At 40.0% G+C, this 25,877-nt stretch overlaps 1 protein-coding gene and 1 non-coding gene across 4 annotated transcripts in view; both read left to right on the top strand.

Annotated features, from left to right (window-relative positions):
- The window catches only part of BMPR1A (bone morphogenetic protein receptor type 1A), a 168,618-nt gene that overhangs the window by 108,667 nt on the left and 34,074 nt on the right, over positions 1-25,877 (top strand). For all 3 annotated transcript variants that reach the window (XM_025397203.1, XM_025397204.1, XM_025397205.1), the window contains 3 exons: positions 8,289-8,508; positions 22,074-22,236; positions 24,093-24,195. In XM_025397203.1, the coding sequence (XP_025252988.1) occupies positions 8,442-8,508; positions 22,074-22,236; positions 24,093-24,195 (333 nt within the window). In that variant the 5' untranslated portion in view covers positions 8,289-8,441. The remainder of the gene's footprint in view (positions 1-8,288; positions 8,509-22,073; positions 22,237-24,092; positions 24,196-25,877) is intronic.
- LOC112632314 lies at positions 21,588-21,752 on the top strand. The gene has a single exon (XR_003121367.1). It is a non-coding gene; the product is annotated as a U1 spliceosomal RNA (small nuclear RNA).

The raw sequence follows: 25,877 nt of genomic DNA, 5'->3' as shown, positions 1-25,877 counted from the left end.
TAAGATTTTTGTTGTTGTTTAATACAGTTATACAAACAAAAAACTTTGGAGAAACTAGATTAGGGAATTTGTAGTACCAGGTTGAATGATGTTTTTTGTAGTACAAGGTTGAATGATGTTTTGAAAACAGATTATCTATTTGAAGAATGTTTCAGAAACCTGGAAACATTTCTTTTGCATCTAATATTGAGGTCCTGGTGAAGGATATAAAACACACAAATGCATCAACTAACATCAACTATATATAATGCTATACTAGATTGTCTTGATTCTCTGGTCCTGGAAGAGTTTATACTTGTGTTGGGGAAACTATCTTGGCACAGAAGAAAAGTGAAGGATTTGATTGGGCAGGGACAGTTGAACAGAAATATGAAGGTTAAATATGGGCTTGTTTTGATTATTAATTAATAATTGAGCATGGGGGAAAGGTGGAGTTGGAAAGTCATATCAGGGGTGGCAATGAAATTGGTAACCTCAAAGTGATGGAGACATGACGGTGGAAGTGTTATACAGCGGAACTTCCCTATCCCTGTTTTAGGTCATCACTTAAGTTGCATGGTTGGCTTTCTTTGGTCCTGGCCCACGGGCATTATTATAAAACTTTCTAAAAGACCCTGTTATGAATATCTTACCCATAGCAAGATCTGACAGCGTGGATGCCAAGGCAGGCATTTCAGTAAGATTTCTGTGTATTACCTCAGATGCACTCAGACAACTCTTTAAGCAAGTTATTTTCTTCAGGGTTTATGTTTAGATTTGGGGGATATTGTTTTCTACACTGATGTAAATAACTGCGAGTGATGTTGCTTCGGTTGTACAAGTGTGTATTCTTCTAAGAATTGATGGGGAGGAGTGTAGAGATTGGGAAGGAATGGATGAGTTGCTTGTTAAGGGAAAAGATGATATTCTTATGCTAATCCAGGCCCTGGATCAGGAGCAGAGCAGCCATGCGAACAATGGCCTTGGAGCCAGGAAGTCTGCAGTGAGTCTATTCCTTCTCAGAAAGCTTGTCAGACCCGGCGCCTGGAGCTGCCTGGGGGGAGGGACCCCTGGAAAGGGAAGTTTTCTCCTTACTATTTTATGGAATTGGCTGCTGGCCAGCTTGTTGGAAATTCCCAAACTTCTCTACTAGAAAGTGAAAATCAAGGGTGGGGGGCTTAACGGGAAGAGGAAAGAATGACTTTAGTCTGTTTTTTCAGCTGACTTCAGCCTTTTCCTGGTTTTTTTTTTTTTTTAAAGTTCCAATTGCACTGTTGGTTCAGTTGTCTTGCTGTTTGAGAAGCCTTAAAATCTTTTACTTAAAAAAGAAATTATTTATATTTGAGTAATTCTGCCTTAATGTTATTTTCCTGTAAAGAAATGGTACCAGTCTGTGTATATAGCAAGGGGAAGTAAATTTATTTAGATGCCTATTTTGTCTGACTATTCAATAGCTTTTAAATGGCAGCATGATTTAAAAATTTTGATTATGCTGCATGTCAAATATGTGCATCTCCTCATTTTCTTCACGTTGCAAGATATTTTTAATTTAATGTAAAAATTCCGATGAATCATTTAGGAATTAAAAAATACGTTTTATCGTTAGACGTTATATAATTTTAAGAATGATTGCAGCCGGGCACGGTGGCTCACACCTGTAATCCCAGCACTTTGGGAGGCCGAGGTGGACGGATCGCCTGAGGTCAGGAGTTCAAGACCAACCTGGCCAACATGGCGAAACCCTGTCTCTACTGAAAATAGAAAAATTAGTTGGGCATGGTGGTGCGTACCTGTAGTCCCAGCTACTCCGAGGCTGAAGCAGGAGAATCGTTTGAACCCATGAGGTGAAGGTTGCAGTGAGCAGAGGTTGCACCACTGCAGTCCAGCCTGGGCAAGAGAGCAAGACTTTGTCTCAAAAAAAAAAGGCTGGGCGTGGTGGCTCACGCCTATAATCCCAGCACTTTGGGAGGCAGAGGCGGGAGGATCACCTGAGGTTGGAAGTTTGAGACCAGCCTGACCAACATGGAGAAACTTCGTCTCTACTAGTAATACAAAAATTAGCCGGGCATGATGGCGCATGCCTGTAATCCCAGCTACTCGGGATGCTGAGGCAGGAGAATTGCTTGAACCCAGGAGGTGGAGGTTGCGGTGAGCCGAGATCACGCCATTGCACTCCAGCCTGGGCAACAAGAGCGAAACTCTGTCTCAAAAAAAAAAAAAATTGTTGAAAAATAAGATTAATATTTTGCTATGTGATTATAGAAACAGTTAATATGAGACAAAGGAGAAGTGCTCAGTTATTAATAATTTATTTGTTGAAATGTTTACTGAGATGTAATATTACTAACTCAAAGGAGTTAGTAATATCTCTATTTTGTGGCGAAGGAAACGGAGACCTGGATATCTTAAGTAATTCCCCAAAATCACACAGCAAATAAATACTGGAGCTGATTTTTAAAAATTATTTATATTTTATTATTTTATGAGTGAATACCACATCAATGTATGTGGTGTTAATGCCTTTATTAGAGTTTTTAGACGAATGGTGTTCTGGGGCCCTCCCCTCTTGTCACTCTCTTGGAAGGCCATCTTACCCAGAGTCGTAGCTGAATATCACCGTGCTTTTAGCATAACCAGTTTGTATGTTCAGCCCCACATGTGTCCTGTAAGTTTCAGAACCAATGCCCATTACACGTTCCCTTTGGGTAATCTCAGATCTCTAAATTTGAACCTTTGATCTCTTCACTCCTGTCAAAATCACTTATTCCGGTTTCAGTAACTGTTCATGCCACAGATGTGGGAATCTTCTTTGACACCTCACTTTCCCTTAACCTACATTTAATCCATTGCTAAGTACCGCTGAGTTTTTTTTTGAGACAAGCCTCATTCTGTTGCCCAGGCTGGAGTGCAGTGGCATAATCAAAGCTCACTGCAGCTTTGAACCCCTGGGTTGAAGAGATCCTCCCACCTCAGCCTCCCTAGTGTCTGGGACTACAGGTATGCACCACCATGCCCAGCTAATTTTTTTAAGTTTTTTGTACAGATGAGGTCTTGTAGTGTTTCCCAGGCTGGTGTTGAACTCCAGACCTCAAGTGATTCTCCCGCCTCAGTCTTCCAAAGTGCTGAGATTACAGGTGTGAGCCACATAGCCAGCCAAAAATTATTTTTGAAGTATAGCATGAGTCCATCCACTAGACCACTGCCACCTATCCTTTTTTTTTTTTTTTTAATTCACCCATCTGCACATGGATTCTGCCCTAATCTTAACCACCATTGTCATTCTCCTAAATTTTCACAATATTCTGCTTACTGATCTGTTTGCTTTTGCCATTATCGCCTCCAGTCCATTACATAGAATTCAGATGATGCCCACTTAGGCTTAAATCCCAAGTCCTTCATATGCCCTTGCCTGATCTGGTCTTTGTCTTCTCTGCCTCTTCACCCTCATCTCCCACTACACTATCTCTTATTCTCAACATTTCAGACATCGTTCTCTCTTTGCTTTTCTCTCCCTCAAGATCTTTGCCCAGGGTGTTCCCTGTGCTTAGAACATCCCCTCTTTCTTTGCCTGGCTGACTCTTTATTTTTCAGATCTCAACTTAAAGGTTGCTTCTCAGCATTGATTCCCTTTCCCCTCCATCTGGATTAGAGGGGGGTCACTGCCCCTATTCCTTCAGGACCTGGCACTTTTCTTCCTTTGACCACGAGTTATGATTGTGTATCATTTGTGTTTTCTTGTTTGGTGTCTTGAGTATCTTAATTGTTTTGTTTAATGACTCTGAACTCCATGAAGGCTGGGACTGTTTGGCTCTAAACAGTGTATTCTTGGTATCTGATACAGAATCATGCATAATACAGACAATAAACATTTAGTGAGTACATTAATAATTCAATGGTAAGAACACTGTTTCCACAGGACTCCAACGTTGGAAGGGATGACATAGATTATTTAGTCTAGGGCCGGGCTTAATGGCTCACGCCTGTAATCCCAGCACTTTGGGAGGTTTAGGTGGGTGGATTGCTTGAGTCCAGGAGTTCAAGACCAGCCTGGGCAACATGGCAAAACCCCATCTCTGCAGAAAACACAAAATTAGCCAGGCTTGGTGAGATGTGCTTGTGGTCCCGCTACTCAGGAGGCTAAGGTGGGAGGATTGCCTGGAGCCCAGGAGGCAGTGAGCTGAGATTGTACCTCTGCACTTCAGCCTTGGCAACAGAGTAAGACCCTACCTCCAAAAAAAAAAAAAGAAAATTTAGTCCAGTCTCCCTTTCTATCACGTTGGTCATGTCTTTGACAAAGGTGCACTCAAACTTTATTCCTTATGTACTCTGTGAGCAAAACCCCTGGGTTCCTTTGGTTGTATCTCAAGTGGAGTGGTTGCTATGTCCTTTGCATTCCTGTCATTCTTCTCTCAAGTGCTTAGGAGGCCTGGCCAGGTGGAATAAAGTAAGATGGTTGTCCTCTTTGATTACTGCAGCATTTCCCTTCATTCTCAGACAGCATGCATGTCTTGGCAGTCGTCATCAATACCAATGCGTGTTGAGCTCGTAGTCAGGGAAGATTTGATGGCTGTTCTCCATACAAGTGATCACAGCTTTTTTTGTCTATAAAAATTTCTTGCAGATTGGATTGTCATGGATAGCACCTGTCAGTGGCTTCCTTTGCCAGGTTGGCAAGTGTGTTATAAACGTGGATTAGAGGAGGGAACTTCTATTTAGCACCTACTGTGTACCGGGCTCTCCTAAATAGTTTAAAATGTGTATTTACATTATATAATATATATAAAATCAGGCAGGGAAGTATAGGATAGTTGTTAACATGTAGAATCTGGAATCAGACCTCCTTGATATTAATTATGACTCTACTTACCTGTTGTGTGAGCTTTGATAAATTCCTTAAAGTCGACCTGCCTGTTTCTTCATCTGTAAAATTAAAATAATAATTTAACCTTTAAATAAGTTGGTTGATGGTTTGATAACTTAATATATGCAAAGCATTTATGACAGTACTGGCACATAGAGGTTAATATGTGTTAGCTATTATTTTATATGAGTTCCTTAATTTTAAAAATATTTACATTTATTTAATTTATTTTAAAAATTGTTTTAAATATGTGCTTGCTATTATCTCATTTTGTTCTCAAAATAACTGTCAGTTAATAAATATCACTCCAGATTTGTTTGTTAAAATGGGGTCTTGCTCTATTGCTGAGGCTGGAGTGCAGTGGCTCTTAACTGTTGTGATCACAGTGCATTGTAGCCTGGAATTTCTGGGCTCAAGTGATCCTGTTTGAGCCCAGGATTACAGCTGAGATTACAGGCGGTCGCCGCCACAGTTGGCCTCATTCTAGTTTTAAAGATGAGGAAACTTATTCAGAGAGGTTAAGTTAAAGGCAGATCCAGAATTTGAGCTTGTGCCGGGGTAGCAGGGTCATGGATGTTTTTGTGGAAGGAATCACACACAGCCCTTTCCTCTGAAAGGGAAAGCACTTAGAGTCTTGTGGCCAGCCAGCTCTGCAGGATGCCTTGGTTGTAGCTCAAATGAGGCAAGGCCACATATTAGCTTTAAATAAACTGATGAGGAAACAGTGACAATGAAAGATGTAACATGGCATAGTGGTCAGTCTCCTGCCCAAGACTGAGCTCCTTGCAGCAGGAGCAACCATACTCATATTCGTATTTCTGGTACCTAACACTGGGTCGGTAATATGTACTCTAGATGCAGGCCAGTTGGAGTGGTTCATACCTGTAATCTCAGCACTCTGGGAGGAGGCCAAGGCCACAGGATTGCTTGAGGCCAGGAGTTTGAGACCAGCCTGGGCAACATAGTGAGTCCCCCTGGCCCCACCCCTATTAAATTAAAAAAAAACAAATGTTGGTGAATAAGTGAGTAAATTAATAAGTGAAAATTTGGAGAGGGGTGGAGACCTAGCAAGGGAGGCAGGACCAAAGCCAGGGTTTCTGGCATGGCCACTGGAGAGTGGTAGCCAGTGGAGGAGGAGGAGCAAGAAAGGTGTGGGTTTGATTTAGACAGGTGGAGTGTGATTCTAGTAGAAATATTTAATGGGAAAAGTTAAATGAGGAAGAGAGATTAGGATTGGAAATACACTGGAAACTTCTCTTGAATTTGAAACCTGGAACATGTATCCTTAGAATGACAGTTGAATTATTTCAAGAAGTTTTCAAAGAAATGCTGTTAAATCATGTGACAAACATTATTCTATAGTTACTTTAGACTTTACATCTTTTTCTCTCAGCATTATGTGATGGGAAACAATTTCATATTAGAGAGATAAGAGATTGCAGGGATTTTTAGAACTAAGCCACATATAAAATACACGTATAAATGATACCTTACTGTAAACGTTCTTTGCCTCAGTACTGTAAATAACTTTGGAGAGCTAATTAAAGTGAAAATTCTTACGTAGATATTATAAAATAAAAAGCTCGGGTTATTAATGTAGACATCACACCAGGGTCATTGTGTCATAGATAAGCAAAATCTTTGTCATTCAGGAATAGTTCAAGCTGAAAGTCAATAACATCAAACCACCTGAAACAATGGGATGGGGGTAAAGTAGAATGATAATTATCTTGGTACTAACTAGCCTTTTTCCCCATTATTTATTTAACAATTTTACTTTGAGGCCTTTAAAAGTTCACTGTCTGTATCACCAAACCTTAATTGGAGAGGTTATGTTTCGTGTCATCCATATTAGAAGTTCAATTTTATCTTAATAAAGTCAAATTTGCAATATTTTAGTAAATAATTTTTTTAAGATACCGCTTTTTTCCTTTTTTTCTTTTCCCCTTCCCTTCCCTTCCCTTCCCTTTTGTCTTCCCTTTTTTCTTCCCTTTTCCCTCCCCTCCCCTCCCCTCTCCTTTGATGGAGTCTCGCTCTGTTGCCCAGGCTAGAGTGCAATGGCACGATCTTGGCTCACTGCAAGCTCTGCCTCCTGGGTTCATGCCATTCTCCTGCCTCAGCCTCTTGAGTAGCTGGGACTACAGGTGCCCGCCACCACGCCTGGCTAATTTTTTTGTATTTTTAGTAGAGACTTTCACTGTGTTAGCCAGGATGGTCTTGATCTCCTGACCTCATGATCGGCCCGCCTCAGCCTCCCAAAGTGTTGGGTGTTGGGATTACAGGCGTGAGCCACCGCGCCTGGCCTTCTTTTTTTTTTTGAGATGGAGTCTCGCTCTGTCGCCCGGGCTGGAGTGCAGTGGCACAATCTGCAATCTCGGCTCACTGCAACCTCCATCTCCCGGGTTCAAGCAATTCTCCTGCCGCAGCCTCCTGAGTAGCTGGGATTACAGGTGCCCGTCACCATGCCTGGCTGATTTCTTGTATTTTTAGTAGAGATGGGGTTTCACCATGCTGGCCAGGCTGGTCTTGAACTCCTGACTTCAGGTGAGCACCCACCTTGACCTCCTAAAGTGCTGGGATTACAGGTGTGAGCCACCGCACCTGGCTCCCTTTTCTTTTTTTCCTTTAATGATGAAGCATACTCTACAAATATGTGTAATTTTCGCCTGGCACGGTGGCTGACACCTATAATCCCAGCATTTTGGAAGGCTGAGGTGGGCGGATCACCTGAGGTCAGGAGTTTGAGACTAGCCTGGCCAACATGGTGAAATCCTGTCTCTACTAAAAATACAAAAATTAGCCGAGTGTAGTGGCGCACATCTGTAATCCCAGCTACTCAGGAGACTGAGGCAGGAGAATCACTTGAACCTGGGAGGTGGAGGTTGCAGTGAGTCAAGATGGCACTGTTGCACTCCAGCCTGGGTGACAAGAGCAAAACTCCATCTCAGATAAAATAAAATAAAATGAATAAATATGTGTAATTTTCTAGGTCAGCTTCTTTTTCTATCTATAGAATAAATTATTTATTACAAAGACGGTATTTTCATTGTATCTACTAGCATTTACAAGAATGTTGATGGTTACCTTTATGTTTTAAATTTGACTTTTCCTGTTTAAGTCTTAATATATTTGGGAATTTTCATGTTATTAATAAAATAATTACTTTAGAACAGCCAGAAAAGACTATTGAGATTGTTTAATATACTTCCCTTGTTGTACATATGGCTTATCTGAGATCAGGAGAGGTTGCAGCCTTTTACTAAATTATTTGAAGTTTGAAATTATAGTGCCTAAAAAAAAAAAAAAAAAAAAGCAAAGATAGCTTTAATCTTTTAAAATGTATTTCGTTGTTTAAAGGTGTGTTTGGGCATTTGTTTCCCTTTTGGTTTTTGAAAATTTTCCAGAATTCAGTTGTATTCCTTACCTTTTAAATGTTTTTGTCTTTCAGGAGTCATAGGAAAGCAGTGGGAGTTGAAGTCATTGTCAAATGCTTGCGATCTTTTACAAGAAAATCTCACTGAATGATAGTCATTTTAAATTGGTGAAGTAGCAAGACCAATTATTAAAGGTGACAGTACACAGGAAACATTACAGTTGAACAATGACTCAGCTATATATTTACATCAGATTACTGGGAGCCTATCTCTTCATCATTTCTCATGTTCAAGGTAAATCAGTGTTCATTTTAGTAATGTATTTCTGTATATAAAAAGCACTATTTCTTGCTTCTGTTCTTTCTACTCATCCCTATTTGAATAGTTAGGCCTAACTATTCAGTAGTTAGGCCTACTAGCACAGCTTTTAGGAAAGAAGCAAAGATGAAACACATGCCAAATGATTTTTTAACTTGGCTGTGATGGAAACATTTTCAAGTGTTTTTGAAATCTCATTCTCTCTGAGTCTATCTTCTCCTTCACAACATAGGCGTGATGATACACAGCATTAGGTCTTGTGAGGATTAAATGAGATAAAGTATGTAAAGCCACCTCAGTTAGTGGCTGAAAGACAGGGTAATAGATATTCCAGACTGTGCTTCAAAATTCCTCTCTCCTTTAAAATACAATAAGGAGCAAATGTAAATAATAATTTAAAAATCATTTTATTGGCTAGGCACGGTGGCTCACACCTGTAATCCCAGCACTTTGGGAGGCCGAGGTGGGCGGATCATGAGGTCAGGAGTTCAAGACCAGCCTGGGCAACATGGCAAACCCTCGTCTTTACCAAAAAATACGAAAACTAGCTAGGTGTGTTGACGGGTGCCTGTAATCCCAGCTACTAGGGAGGTTGAGGCAGGAGAATGACTTGAATCCCGGGAGGTGGAGGCTGCAGTGAGCTGAGATCGTACCACTGCACTCTAGCCTGGGCAACAGAGCAAGACTCTGTCCCCACACACCACCCCCCCAGAAAAATTTCATTTTATTGTTGTCAAAAGACTTTAGAAAGATAACTGGCACTTGTCTGTGCTAAATACTAAAATTTCTTCATAGAGCACTGACAGTTTGTTTATGACCAATAATGTAATTTTGCTATGTGTTCACAACTCAGAACTCCCAAACAGGAAGTTATTGTAATGACTTTTAGGACCAGATGGCCTGTGTTTGCACATAAGCTTTTTTCTGTATGGTTTAAGTAGGATTATATTTTAAGCTGAAAAGACAGTACTGTTTTGCAAGAGGATTTTAGATAAAACTTACTGGATGTCTTCATACTCAAGTTTTTTACTTCACAGGTTGCTTTTTCCTAACGTTTTATTCGCAGTGATCTGGATTAATATCTGCTGTTAAAAAGAAACATGATTAACATCATAAAGCTTTTGATATTTTCTTTTTCTTTTTTTTTTTTTTTTGAGACGGAGTCTTTCTTGCCCAGGCTGGAGTACAGTGGCGCCATCTCGGCTCACTGCAAGCTCTGCCTCCTGGGTTCACACCATTCTCCTGCCTCAGCCTCCCGAGTAGCTGGGATTACAGGTGCCCACCACCACACCCGGCTAATTTTTTGTATTTTTAGTAGAGACAGGGTTTCACCATGTTAGCCAGGATGGTCTCAATCTCCTGACCTCGTGATCCACCCTCCTTGGCCTCCCAAAGTGCTGGGATTACAGGTGTGAGCCACTGCGCCCGGCCGGTATTTTCATCTTAAAGCACAAACAGAGTGAAATCTATAGCTTCTTTTTATTTTGTCTTAGTATTATAATCATATCCTTAGTATTAACATGCTTGGAATACAGAGCCTTCAGCAAAAGCCACTTTTACTTGTGAAACACCGAATTATTTAGTACAATACCTTTACTTCAATATCCGTCACATGCCTTGTTGATCAGCATCAACCAAAGCTGCTATAGTTTTAAAGATGAGTTAAATTCATAGTAATATTATATTTGCTACCTCACTCCCAGGTAATCTCCATTTTGGCATAAGTTTTTTAAAATTCTGTTTAGATCACACATAGACAATATGAGACAAAATTCTCAGTCCTCGCCCCAATTCACGTTGTTCTATAATAAACTTTTATTAGATGGAATAAGTTGGTAATTAGTTACTATGTAAAAGCAAAAGATCTTATTAAGAATTACATTTCTCTGATAAAGAGTGAAATTTGTTACATTTCCTTTCAAAAAAATTATTTTGATAGTTGCTTCAAATAACATAAAAATGTTTGCTCTTAAAGCTAAAACCAATGTAGAAAAGTTATTTCTTAGAGATCATTAGGAAGGATTGTAGAAGGGTATTAATGGAAATAACTTTTGACTTTAGCTCTAGCTTTATCTTGTTTTGAATTGTGTCTCAGGAAAATAAACTTACCTGTACCTTGGTTTCCTTGATGTAAAATAGAAGTAATAATGCTTATCCTAGATACAAACAAGAATGTTTTGACCATCAACTGTTAGGGTATAAATTTAAGTGCTTTACATTGAGATAAAGTTTGAATAGAAAAATGAGTCATCTGATATTAACAGCTGATAGATACTAAGTTATTTTTTTTTTAAGACTTGGTCACAAATTTTACAGCAGGATATATTAATATTGGGTAGATATTTAGTCCCTTTTTTGAATTTTGTCACAAATTTCAGAAATGGATTTTAGCTTTAAGTAACTAATAATGACTTCAATAGAGATTTATTTTTAACATGGGTGGTAGATGTTTACTGTTCATTCAATTATTGAGTAGTGTCAAGGCTGACATGTCTGTAATTTTCTTGACATTTCCCTTGTGGTTCCCAAGTGGCTACTATTATCTGCATTTGAGGCAGGTAAAACGGGGAAAGGGTCAGCATTGGCTTCAACTAGACCTGATACCAGGAAAGCAAAAGTATCACAGGTTTTATCATAAGTCCTAATCATTCTCATAGCAAGAGCTACTAGAAAACAGAGAAACAGTATTGTCACAGTTGGCTTAATCTGTATCCATTGCCTAGGGCTGGATGTGTTGTTCCCCCAAACAAAATCAGAGTTTGGTTAGCTGGGAAAAGGGGAAAAATAGGTATCAATTGGGCAACTAAAAGGGTCTGGGAGAGATTTAATTTCTTCCATCAATTAGAATGTTTTCCTCTACAAATAATTTTAAAAAAATTTAAAAGAGCTTAAGCATGACATTTTGGGTTAGGTGATCTTTATTTTTTAAAAAAGACTTGAACAATAAGGAGAATGTAGTAACACACAAGAAGTCTGGATATAAGGGGACTGTAGTTGATTATGTGGCTCATCAAGACCCACCGTCTTTGTCTTTTCAACTGTGCCATCTCTAAATGTCAGGTTAGCCACAATGTCACAGTGTGGCTGCTGAGAGACCAGACATCACATGCAGATGAGGTAAGCTTGAATTGACAATGCTCAGTTAAAGAAGAGGGACATCTATCTATTTGTATCTCTTTTTAATTGATAAATCTTTCCCCAATCACTCATCCTCCCCCCAACAGACTTCCTTCTCATCTTAGTGGCCAAAATTCATTGTATGCTCTTATGTTAAATCACTGGCAAGGGGAATGGAACTAAAATTGTTGGATTAGACCAACAATTATCTCTGCTGAGAGTAGAGGGCTGCGCTTCCCTGAATCACATGGGGGAGGGGCAGACCCTTAATGTGTGTGTACATGTGCACATGCCTGTTGCCAGCAAGGGAAGGAGGGGAAGAATAAGAGTATCTGTTGCCGGGTACCACATTTGCTGATGTTATACATATGCTAAAATGCTCATGTTGCTATGAAATTTTCAGTTCCTTTTCAAAGGGTTCTATACCCCAGAGTTGCATCCATGTAGTACACGCAGCTACTAATCCAGGACTTGTGGCTGGTGCAAAGCCCTCTCCTTCAGGTCCAGGTGCCTCTTCAGGGTCCAGCAGTGTGTGGCTAAAAGCAGTTATCAGGGCACAGTATACCCAGTATCCAGTGACAAAAATGAAGTGGGATTAAGTACTATATAAAACTCCCATTCAGAGGAAGAAAAATTGGAAACAACCTCAGTATTCACTGCTCCATAGCATGTAGATTAATGATGCTTAGCCTGTTTGTCAGCCTCTAGTTTTATTTTCTGGGAGGATTTGCCCTCTCTCTGGTGTTTCTTGGCTAGTGTTTCTGCCTTCATGGTCACATATGAGATGGAATTAGTGGATGATGATCTTTGTGGAGACTGAACAGCTTTAGCAGCCTGCTTTCTGTTAGTATGGAGGTCTGATTACTGGAAATTGTCCTATGGATTGAAAACTCACAGTCTGACTGAGTCAGCCTGGGATATCTTTGGCAGTGCAGTTCCCAATTAAAGTTGTAGTAGTCCTACATTCTATTTTCTTTGGTCTCTTTGTTTTCGTGCCATTAAACAGTTAAATATCTTGTCTAGATTTGTGTTCTGAGAATTTCTGACCTAGCCACTGGCCTCTGCTTTGCCCGTTCTCTTGGCCTTTGGTTTAATGACCTCCGCTCTGAGGCCCTCTGCTCCTTTCCCATGCTAGAAAATGACCTGCTTTATTTGGTATCATAGCACTTATCTATGAATAAATATTAAAATAGTACCAAATGTCAGTATTTATTCATCTTTATTGTCTTTCTCTGTCCAAGACTGTAAGCTTTAATATATATGGGACTTTGTTTTGTTTACTCTTCTAGTCACCCAGGGCTTAAAACCGTGGCTAGCACTGTGTACTCAGTACATTTTTGTTTAATGGATGAATACAGTTAAAAGAGCAAGTTGCAAAACTACTTTTTTCGCCATATATTTTTACACTGACCAACCCATTAGCAACAAGCCCCTGTAACAACCCATTTGTAGTATCTGATTATCTTTTTTCACTAAGGATCTAGAACTCCTTGGAGAAATCACTAAGTTTAAGTTTGGCAGGGAAAGAGCAAGGTGATCTTGGTATCTTGGCCAGAAAGCAAGGAGAAAAGTTCAAAGGATTCAGTGACCGGCTTGAATTGGACATGAATTGCAGTGGATTCAAACAAATCAAATATGTTTAAATCCATGTGTTTGTAATGATACTTTAGAAAAAAACTAGTTAGGGCTGGGGGCTGTGACTTAAACCTGTACATGCCAGCACTTTGGGAGGCCAAGGCAGGAAGATAACTTGAGCCTCAAGAGTTTGAGACCATCCATGGCTAAACTGGGAGCCCCTTTAAAAAAAAAAAAAAAGAGTTTGAGACCAGCCTGGGCAACATAGAGCTGGTCTTTACAAAAAAAAAATTTTTTTAATTAGCTGGGTATGGTGGTGTGTGCCTGTATTCCTGGATGAGGCGGGAGGATCACTTGAGTCCAGGAGCTTGAGGCTACAGTGAGCCATGATCATGCCACTGCATGATCTAGTCTGGGCAGCAGAGCAAGACTCTGTCTCTAAAAAAGAAAACAACTAGTTCAAGTCATTAATTTTGAAAATTGGTAAATAGAGGGGGAAATCAAGCATTAATCTTGCCTTTCTAATATGAACTGTGCCACCTGTATCCAATTAGTAGGTGAGGGAAAGCATCTCATAGATGTATTCCAAGTCATAAAAAAGAAGAGAAATGATAGGATTAGATACATTATTTTATACTATGCTACTTGAACTAGTGAATCTAGACCTTAAAAACAGAGATAAGCAGACATTTGGTTCTCTCCTCCCCACAACATGCAGAGCAGCTGCATTTCAGTGCTCAATAGACACATGTGGCTTGTGGCTATCATATTGGACAGCACAGTTCTCGAGCTAACTACCATTTACAAAATCCATAGAGAACAAGAGGGCATGTTAAATGATGCCAGGAGGATGTGATCAGAAATTCCAGACTGTGGTAAATGCTATACTGGTAAATACTGGACAAGTTACCCAATGTCTTCAAGTAAATCTCAAGGTCAGGAAGAGGAAGAAGAAACTGGTAGATTAAGAGACTTGGAGACAACCAGGTGTGATGTGTGAACCTTATTTGGATCCTGACTCAAGGAAACTACTAAAGCAATTTGTAACATTTATGATACAATTAGAAATTAGAAAGCAATTTATAACATTTATAATATAATTGGACATTTGAACATTGCCTTGATGTTTGATAATATTGGTAAGGATAAGGAATTACTATTAATTTTTTAAGATGTGATAATTGTGTTTTTTTTTTTTAAGTCCTTATCTTTTAGAGATACACATTGAAATATTACAGATAAAAGGACATATCTGGTATTAGCTTCGTAATTATATGAAAGGGGGAAGGAGTGAAACAAGAAGGGCCATAAATTGATTGTCATAAAAGCTGGGCTATATGGGTACGTGTGGGTTCATTGTACAGTTTTCTCTACTTTTATAAAAGGTTTCTGGCTGGGTGCGGTGGCTCATGAGCTCGAGACCAGCCTGGCCAACATCGTGAAACCCTGTCTCTACTAAAAATACAAAAATTGGTGGGACATGGTGGCATGTGCCTGTAGTTGCAGCTACTCAGGAGGCTGAGATGGGAGGATCACTTGAACCGGGGAGGCGGAGGTTGCAGTGAGTTGAGTCTGGGCCACTGAACTCCACCCTGGGCAACAGAGAGAGACCCTGTCTCAAAAAAATAAAAAGTTTTTTGGAAGAATATATGTAAATGAATAGAAAAAGGACAAGAAGCGTATACACCAAACAGATAACAGTGGTTATGTTTAAGGAGTGGGAGGGGGATTAGATGGGCCCAAAGAGGCCTTTTTGGTTTACTTGTAGGGTTCTATATATATATATATATATTTTTTTTTTTTTTTTGGATCCTATGAGAATACATTCTTATTTTAAACTACTTACAGGAAAAAAAAAAAAAAAAACAAGCACGGTGACTCATGTCTGTAATCCCAGCATTCTGGGAGGCCAAGGTGGGTGGATCACCTGAGGTTGGAAGTTCGAGACCAGCCTGGCCAACATGGAAAAACCCCATCGCTACTAAAAATACGAAGATTAGTCAGGCGTGGTGGCACGTGCCTGTAATCCCAGCTACTCGGGAGGCTGAGGCAGGAGAATCGCTTGAACCTGGGAGGCGGAGGTTATGGTGAGCCGAGATCATGCCACTGCACTCCAGCCTGGGCAACAAGAGCAAAAACACCATTTCAAAAAAACAAAAAACACCAAAAACTACTTTTAGGAAAAACACTTATTTGAGCATATGCCTAAGTAGAGAGAATAATATAGTGAAACTCCATGAACTTGTCACTCAGTTTTGACAGTATCAACTCATGACCAAGCCTATTTCCTCTCTACCCCCATGCACTTCTCCCACACCACCCTTGGATTATCATGGGTAATTTTGAAATAATATTTCAGTTAAGTATAAGATACCTTGGCCAGGCGCGGTGGCTCACGCCTGTAATCACAGCACTTTGGGAGGCTGAGGCGTGCGGATCATTTGAGGTCAGAAGTTCATAACCAGCCTGGCCAACATGGTGAAACCCCATCTCTACTAAAAATACAAAAATTAGCCAGGCATGGTGGCAGGCGCCTGTATCCCAGCTACTCTGGAGGCTGAGACGGGATAATTGTTTCAACCCAGGAGGCAGAGGTTGTGGTAAGTGGAGATCATGCCACTGTACTTCAGCCTGGTCAACAGAGTGAGACTCCATCTCAAAAAAAAAAAAACAAAAACAAAAAGAATAAGATACCTCAAAGACCACATACTCTGATCATAATGCAATAAAAGGAATTCAACAGTGTAAACTTCGTTTGAGCATATGATTTTTTTTTTCTTTCTGTTTGAGACAAGAGTCTTGCTCTGTTGCCCAGGCTGGAGTACGGTGGCAAGATCTTAGCTCACGGCAACCTCTGTCTCCTGGGTTCAAGCGATTCTCCAACTCAGCCTCCTGAGTAGCTGGGGTTACAGGTGCCCACTGCCACACCTGGCTAATTTTTTTATTTTTAGTAGGGTTTTGCCATGTTGGCCAGGCTGGTTTGAACTCCTGAGCTCAGGTGATCCACCCACCTCGGCCTCCCAAAGTGCTAGGATTACAGGCCTGAATCACCATTCCCTGCCAACCTGCTGGGTTCTTAAGCGATCCTCCCACCTCACCCACCCAAGTACCTGGGATTACAGGTGTGCTCCACTACAACCAGCCAATTTTTCTAATTTTTTTGTAGAGACCAGGTCTCAGCATGTTTCCCAGGCTGGTCTTGAACTCCTAAGCTCAAGCAACCCACCTGCCTGGGCCTCCCGAAGTGCTAGGATTACAGGTGTGAGCCACCATGCCTGGCAAGCATATGATTTTCTTTTTTTTTTTTTTTTGGAGATGGAGTCCCACTCTGTTGACCAGGCTGTAGTGTAGCAGTGTGATCTTGGCTCACTGCAACCTCTACCTCCCTGGTTCAAGTGATTCCTCTGCCTCAGCCTCCCGCGTAGCTGGGATTACAGGCTCACAGCACCATGCCCAGCTAATTTGTTGTATTTTTAGTAGAGACAGGGTTTCACCATGTTGGCCAGACTGGTCTCAAACTTCTGACCTCAGGTAATCCACCCACCTCGGCCTCCCAAAGTGCTGGGATTACAGGCGTGAGCCACCATGCCTGGCCGAGCATATGATTTTTAATGCAATAACTATATTCATGTTTCTAGAAGCTTTTTTTGCCACTCAGTGACATTATGAATGACACTGCATGTCAGTATGTGTCAGAATCACCTCATTCTTGATAATGGGTTCAGAACCAACTTTGATTAATGTTAACTGATTAACTGCAATTTTTAATGTTCAACTGAAATACATCCAACTATAATTTTTTATTGGCCTTCCAAAAGTGTCATAAAAAAAGCCTAATCATTCACATATTATCCTATCAGATGTGAAAAGCCCATTTCTATGCTTTCTGGCCCTGCCACAAAGTCTTTTCTTCTTGCTTTAATTTTCCCCCTAGACCAACATAGTATGATAGAACTAACTTTGGTGAGGGAAATTTCTGTATCAGTAATTTGCAAACTATAGCCCACAAACTAAATCCAGCGCATTGCTTCATTTTGTGCTGCTCATGAGTGAAGAATGATGTTTTTGCATTTTTAAGTGATTGAAGAAAAATCAAGAGAATATTTCATGACACATGAAAATTATATGAAACTCAAATTTTATTATTCATAAGTAATTTTACTGGAACATACCCATGCTCATTTTTGTACATGTTGTACAGCTGATTTTGCATTGTATCAGCAGAATTGAATATTGTGACAGAGACCTTGGAGCCCACAAAACCAATACCTGTTTTCTATATCTTTGCTGTCTTGTGTGATAGCTACTAGCCACATGTGGCTTTTGAGCACTTGAGTTGTGACTAGTGTGAGTGAGAAACTGATTTTTAATTTTACTTCATTTTAATTCACCTATATTTTAAGTGTGGCTAGGGGCTACCATACGGGACAGCACAGTTGTAGACATGCCACCTTTTCCCTAGTTCTTGCCTCCTTGTACTTGACTTTCCTCCTGCTGATGTCTTCCTGGTTTCTATTTAATTAATGATGCAGACTATTGTTACAGAATTCATTAGGCTACCATTGCTGATTAGCTCACATGTATAGTGCATCAGTAGTCCATTGGTCTCACCAACCGTTTGCCATCTGAGTTCTGTTGTAGACATTCTATCTTAAGCTTGGGGCAGAGGGCATTTATTTGCTGTAGAAAAAGGAAGCCAATAAATTATTGGGAAAGTATGAAAAAGTACTTAGCCAGGAATAAAAATCTAGTAAAATCATTGATGCCAGACATTGCCATTTATGACAAGGACCTGTAAATGTGCCTGTGTATAGTCATGTGTCTCTTGTAACTATATCTTTGTATGTATATGTTTTCATCTTTTTCTGAGATGTTATACTTAAGCATATAAGCTATTAAATATTTTGTGTGTGTTTTGAAGTATAACCTATACATACCCCCAGTCCGCCCCAGGACTCGTAATTTATTCTTTGTAAATATATGGGACTTATGGGTGGGGAGAGATTGACTTGTTCAGAACTGACAGAAGGCCATGTGGCAAGTGAAGTGATGATGGTGAGGCCTGCAGGATCCAGATCCTCCTGGGCCCTGGGAGCACACAGTGGAGGTTGGATTTTATTCTGAGTGCGTTGTGGAGCCATTGGTTGGTTTTAAATAGGAGTGACAGATTTGTGTTTATAAAATGTCTCTGGCTGCTCTGTGGGAAATGGATAGCAGGGACCAAGAGCAGAAGCAGAGAGACGAGTTGGAGACTTCTTACCTTGGTAGAGGCATGATGTGATGGGCCTTGGTGACAGCAGCGGAGGTGGAGAAAAATGAAAACAATTGATGTACATTTTGGAGGTTGAGCCAAAAGACTTTGGTAAGACCAGGTCTGAGGCAAATCAAAAGTTCATTTAGGACAAGTCAGTCAGGAGATGCCTAAGCAGATCATGGCTAGAGGGGTACATCCAGGAACCGTCAACAGAATGGGTGCTATCATCTAGGGACAGTGCAGAGAGGCTCTTGGCCTGCTACTTTTCTTTATGTTCAATATCCACTTCGTGAAATCTTGCAAGTTTTTAAGATGTGGCTTAGATTTCGTTACTTTTGACACCTAAGATCGATTTGAATTTGACACCTAGGATGAGCCTTTTCCTTTGTTTACATAACACCTCCATATTTTGTCACTTTTTTTTTTTGAGATGGAGTTTTGCTCTTGTCACCCAGGCTGAAGTGCAATGGCTTGATCTCTGCTCACTGCAACCTCCACGGTGGCTCCCAGGTTCAAGTGATTCTCCTGCCGCAGCCACCTGAATAGTGGGATTACAGGCGCCCGCTACCATGCCCAGCTAATTTTTAAATATTTTTAGTAGAGAAAGGGTTTCACTATGTTGACCAGGCTGGTGAGCCACCATACCTGGCCTTGTATTTTGTCACTTTTCACTTTGTATTTATTTGCTTTTGTGCTTATTCCCCCTCTGCTTCCCACCAAGTTTCTCAAGGCCACATACATGGTTTTGATGCCACATCTTTGCATTTCTAGCATTTAATACCTTGCCTGCACATAATAGACCCCTAATAAGTATTCTGTTGAAAATTTGGCAATAATGTAAGCTCCAGATACAACTATTGTAATTGCGTTTTTTGTCTCGTAAATTCAAATTATATTCTAGGAAGTTTCATATAACTTTGAGTTTTTCATGTATCAGTGATCTTTTAGTGTTACGATCTTTGTTATTAGTAACATCTTATTTGTATACTGTTTTACACGTAGTTAAGCACTTTAGTAGATACTCATTTGATCTACCTATAACCTCTTGATTTGAATTAGGCAGGAATTATTATCACCATTTTCTATAGATAGAGAGCTGAGGTTCAGAGAGTAACTTATCTGTGCCCATAACTGGGACTTGAATCCTTCACTTCTTGCTGTTAAGTGACATTTCTGCCACACTAAACTGCTTTTTTTGTGTCACTAGATTTTTGAAAAATTAATTGCTGTGATATATTATATTGTTTGTTCTCCAGAGCTGAATTGATAAGTGTCTTCTGTTAACGTAATAGGATTTTAAAGCTGGTTAGGTGACCTCACCTGTCCTCTACTCCTATAGCCTTATAGAGTAAATGAAGCCTGGACAAGTGGCATGGCTTGCCCAAGACCATCCAGCTAGGTAAAGCGGGGTAGGCCCACAGTAAAACAGAATCCCAGTCTCCTCATTCCCTGCTCAGTGGATTTCTTCCCTTCCTGTACCTCCTGCTTCCGCCCACCCCATCTTTTACAGTTGATGTTTCTAACATAAATGAGATCTTTCTGCTTTGTAGCTATCAGGTGCAATGGAAGCCTTGACATTATATTACGGAATTTATTTCTGAAAGGAGAGTGTGGGGAGCGGGAGGGGGAGGAGGCACAGGGATGAATAATATATGTATGTATGCAAACTTCATCTTTTTTTTTTTTTAAGTGTTTTCTCTCCTGGCCGGACACAGTGGCTCACGCCTATAATCCCAGCACTTTGGGAGGCTGAGGCAGGTGGATCACTTGAGGTCAGGAGTTTGAGACCAGCCTGGCCAACATGGTGAAACCCCGTCTCTACCAACAAAATACAAAAAAATTAGCCAGGCATGGTGGGGGGTGCCTGTAATCCCAGCTACTCGGGAGGCTGAGGCAGGAGAATCGCTTGAACCTGGGAGGCAGAGGTTGCAGTGAGCCAAGATTGCGCCACTGCACTCCAGCCTGGGTGACAGAGGAGACTCTATCTCAAAAAAAAAAAAAAGTTTTCTCTCCTGTTGTTTGTTAATATATAGTCATTCAGTAGCAAATTCCTTTACTAAATATTCAGCATAAGAAAGTGAAGGTTATTGGCCAGGTATGGTAGCTCGCGCCTGTATTCCCAGCACTTTGGAAGGTTGAGGCGGGAGGATCACTTGAGCCCAGGAGTTCAAGACCAACCTGAGCAATATAGGGAGACCTTGTCCCTATAAAGAATTTAAAAATTAGCCAGGCCTGGTGGCATGTGCCCTTGGTCCCAGCTACTCTAGAGGCTGAGGTGGGAGGATCACTTGAGCCTGGGAGGTTGAGGCTGCAGTGAGCTATGATCACATCACTGTACTCCAGCCTGGGCAATAGAGTGAGACCATGTCTCCAAAAAAAAAAAAAAGTGAAGATTATTAAAACTGAAGGCGTGGAATCACCAAAATACTATTTAGCAGTGCTTTTTCTGTTATCAGTGTGTGCATATGTGATATTTTTTGTCTTTTCAGTAGTTTACCTTATCAGTATGTTAAACGTAATGTCAAGTCTGTGTTGTGTCTTGAACCACTTATTTAACATTTATAATGAAATACATATACACTTGTCTGCTTGGTTCTACCTTTTATTCCCTTGAGAGTAACCCACAAAGAATGGCCTAGCTGAGTCAGAGAGAGGAAGTAATTACTAGAACAGTCTTTTTAGTACTGTTCTGCTTCCAACCTGAAAGATTTAGTACCAGATATGACAGTATCTGTCACTGCAGGCTACTAGGCTCTCGTGTAAGAACATAGTTCCATTTCTGTGAGCTAACTGCTGCCCTTCTATAACCTTCACTTTCTGCCACCCTGGTCTGCATTCAAACCAATGACCTTGAGGTAAAAGTCTCCAGATAACATGATTGGTCCCTGTGCTCTCATGATTTCCTTACTTAAACAATTAAAGGCCAAAGCAAGATGCTTAGTAACTCCTTTTCCACATAGAGGCGCAAATAAAGGAAAGCTAGTCACAAGTTTTGAACCAAAGAGTTAAAAGAAGAATCATAACTTGTCTCTATTTAATGGTTGGAAACTCTCACAGACTTCTCTGAAGTCTCTCCCCATTTTGTACCTTTCTTACAAGTGATGACTGTATACTTTAACCTGACAAGGGAGAGACCAGGGTCACGAAGGTGGTTTTCCCAGGGCGAGGCTTATTCATTGCACTCCAGATGTGCTGACCCCTGTGATTTCCCCAAACATGGGAAACTCAACTGCATAATTGTGATAGTGAGGGACTGTGTTCATGCTTTCCCCTGGTTAAATTAAAAATTTTTTTAAGTTATTTTAAAAATATAAAAAAGAAGATTTGACTGTATTCTGCCTTGTACTTTCACTAGTGCAAAAATTATGATATAGCTGTCTTCATATACCCCACAATACCTGGTGCAGTAATTCTGTGCATAGTAACTTATTAAGAAATGTCTGTCTGTTGTATGAATGAAATTTATATTTCTAAAGAAACATGTTAGCTACAATTATTGTGAAGAAAGCTTAGCAACTTTTTCTCATTGAAAATTGTAATCAAACAATGAGCTTTTCAGAAATGATTTACTTACAAATTCCATATTTGAATGCAGGACAGAATCTAGACAGTATGCTCCATGGCACTGGGATGAAATCAGACTCCGACCAGAAAAAGTCAGAAAATGGAGTAACCTTAGCACCAGAGGATACCTTGCCTTTTTTAAAGTGCTATTGCTCAGGGCACTGCCCGGATGATGCTATTAATAACACATGCATGTAAGTATTTTATGCAGCCCTTCTTAAGAGTTAGGAGAATAGAGTTGCATTTAGTGCTATTTTAAGAATTATTAAGCTTGTCTAAGGTTTTTTTTTTTTCCTTCATATATGGTATCTTTCCAGAAAGCCAAAAAGCCTTGTGTTTTGTGTATTAGAACATTACTCCATTAAATGATTGATAGGTAAGTTACTATATTAGAATTATGTTATAATGCAGCTTTTAAAATAATTTCAAAGGGATCTAGTATTTTTTTTAACATCTGAGTTTTTTAATGATCTTTTAATCTTGAAGTCATTTTAGAAAACTTAGAGATTACCAAAGAAAAAATCAAAAAACTCACCCTTCAACCTCCTACTTCTTCTATAGACAGGGTCTTGCTATTTTGCCCAGGCTGGTCTCGAACTCCTGGGCTCAAGCAATCCTTCCACCTCAGCTTCCCAAAGTGCTGGGATTACTAGTGTGAACTGCCACACCTGGCCTCCTACTTTTTAATTGGTTGAAATATTCTGTGGATATATATTAATCATATTGTATTAATTAATTTTAAACTTTTTTCTTACCTGTGAATTTACCAATCCAAATCTGATTTATAATTTTTCTACTGTATTTCATGTTAACTACACATGTTTATATATGATTATGTAATTCTAGTCCATATTTGTTGGAAACACTGACATATTGACTTAATAAGACCAAAAAAAAAATTGCCTGAACAACTCAACCTGAATTAATTGTCTCCTTGTTATAGAGGCAGTAACGAATGTCATGTTTTGTACTTTTAATAATTGTATGCTCCTTGAATGGACCAGATAGAAAGCATGAAACTTTACACGTAAACTCTTGAACCTATGTGATGGTCATCGTGTCTTAGGTGTGCTGCTTGTCCCCTGGTGGTGGTGGACTCTGTGTGGCTGACTGTGACTAGTTTTCCATTTACACCTTCCTGGGAGTTTGCCAGCAGGGAACTGCTCTCTGCTGTGTCACCAAATAATCTTTTGCTAAACTTCTTGTCTGTAGTACCTGCCTGATACAATGGGCTGTCTGTTAGTAGCTTAGTAACCCAGAGTAAAACTGAGTCATCCATTTTAGCAGAATTCTGCCCCACACATAACATTTTCTCCTGACAGAAAACAAAGAATTCTGCAAAATTCTTCTAAGTAGAAGCAGCACAATTCCTGATATTAACAATAAATAGGAGCGCAGAAAAAGCTTTTAGAAATTTCTCCCAGACCTGTTGAAGTCTATATGAATATATTAAGGGGAAATTCCAGGATGCTAACACTAAGATAAGAATTTCATTAAATATATGTATGTAAATTTATTGAAAATTTATTCAAAAGTCCTCTCCCTGTTTTCCCATCATATTCAGTAAAAGGTGCCTTTCAGTCCTCCTTTTTTGGGTCATTAAGCCTATCTGTATATTTCAGAGAAAAGTTTTTATCTGTGAGCATATACAATATGGGAGTACTGAAAAAATGGGTAAAAAGAGACAAAGTTATTTTAAAGTATATTTTCAAAACATGACTTACTTTATAAAATTGTATAAATCAGCTTTCTGTGATTACGTGACTGTGATTAGCAAAGAAAAGTCACATAACTCCCATGTGGAAGACTTGTTTAATCGAAATCCTTTTCTGCTTGACAAAGGGTTGTCACTGGCCTTTTAGATCTTAGCTCAGACATAACTTTCATTTGTCTTAAAACCGCTTTGGCTTTACCAGTAAATCACATGTGAATGCAATTCTGAATCACAAAACAAAGTATTAAAGGCTGTCTGTACCTGTTCACATTCAGACTCAAATTTCATTAGTACTTTCTATGTGAATTTATGTTTTTTTTTTTTTTTCTGTTTTAGAACTAATGGACATTGCTTTGCCATCATAGAAGAAGATGACCAGGGAGAAACCACATTAGCTTCAGGGTGTATGAAATATGAAGGATCTGATTTTCAGTGCAAAGTAAGATATAATTTGGGACCCATGAGACAAAGAAGGGAGGGGCCACACAAAAGCATCAGTTTCCCCCTAGGAGAAACATGCCTGACGTACACATGGTTGTATGTTCATGTCAGTAAATATGTTGGAGGAATACGTTCTGTCTAGATTCTGTCCTGTATTCATATGTAGAGTTTATAACTAAATCATTTCTGAAAAGCTAATTGTTTGATTACAATTTCCTTTTTTTCCTTTTTTATTCAGCACCTGGCTCTGTTGCCCAGGCTGGAGTGCAGTGCTGCGATCTCTGCTCACTGCAACCTCAAGCCAGCCTCCCGGATAGCTGAGACTACAGGTGCATGCCACTATACCTGGCTAATTTTTGTATTTTTTGTAGAGACCAGGTTTCGCCATGTTGCCCAGGCTGGTCTCAAACTCCTGGGCTCAAGCAGTCTGCCCACATTGGCCCCCCAAAGTGCTGGGATTACAGGTGTGAGCCACTGTGCCCAGCCTGATTACAATTTTCTTTGTTCTCTACTTGGGAGGCTGAGGCAGAAGAATTGCTTAAGCCTGGGAGGCCGAGGTTACAGTGAGCTGAGATCGTTCCACGGCACTCCAGCCTGGGCCACAGAGCAAGACCCTGTCTCAAAAACAAAAAAAAAAAAATTTTTTTTCTTTTTTTAAATTTCAACTGTCTCTGGCTACTGATTACAATTTTCAATAAAGACAAGTTTCTAAACTTTCTTATCACAATAATTGCAGCTAACATTTCTTTAAAAATAAAAATTTTATTCAAGTAATATGATTATGGTAATTTAAGTTCCAGATTATTTTACTTTAAAAAAGTAAAATGTTTTAAATCATCCTAGGTTGTCATGACTGCAAAAAAATTATATTGTCACACTTATTTGTAGATTATAAAATTTATTGAAAAGACTTTTAAGATAGTGGCAGTAACCTTTGTATCACTCTGAGGCAACTTAGAAATGTTAAAGATATACTGCAAACTCTAGGGCAACCTCTAAAGTTGAAAAAAAAAATGTTAAGGCCTTGTAAGGAGGTGTCAGTGGAGCTGCTTTAACAAAGCAGCAACGACGGAATCAGGGTGGTAATAGTTCATGACCATCCTGATGGCTCTGGGTTGTAAACCTGATCTCTTCAAATTCTGTACAGTAATTTTGTCCCAAGAGATCCTTCCAATGTTTCTGAAAACCAGCTCCAGATAGAATTGTTTGTGCATAATTTAAGTCTCAGCTATGTTAGGAAATTGTTCCTATTGTTTGGAAATTCTCAGGATGGGGGCTGGGTGCTGTGGCTTGCGCCTGTAATCCCAGCACTTTGGGAGGCCGAGGCGGGCGGATCACGAGGTCAGGAGATGGAGACCATCCTGGCTAACACGGTGAAACCCCGTCTCTACTAAAAATACAAAAAATTAGCTGGGTGTGGTGGTGGGCACCTGTAGTCCCCGCTACTCGGGAGGCTGAGGCAGGAGGACAATGGTGTGAATCCGGGAGGTGGAGCTTGCAGTGAGCCGAGATCACGCCACTGCACTCCAGCCTGGGCGACAGAGTGAGATTCCGTCTCAAACAAAAAAAAAAAAAAAAGGAAAAGAAATTCTCAGGATGGATAGAAACCTTAAAGGTTATGTGTTTCAACCTCTCAGCTAATGTTTGGAATCACCCTCTTTGTAAATGACTGCAAATCTG

This window comes from Theropithecus gelada, chromosome 9 (assembly GCF_003255815.1).
Source record: "Theropithecus gelada isolate Dixy chromosome 9, Tgel_1.0, whole genome shotgun sequence".
Taxonomy (NCBI): domain Eukaryota; kingdom Metazoa; phylum Chordata; class Mammalia; order Primates; family Cercopithecidae; genus Theropithecus; species Theropithecus gelada.
Note: the sequence above shows the minus strand (reverse complement) of the source record. Positions and strands in the feature narration are given on the sequence as shown.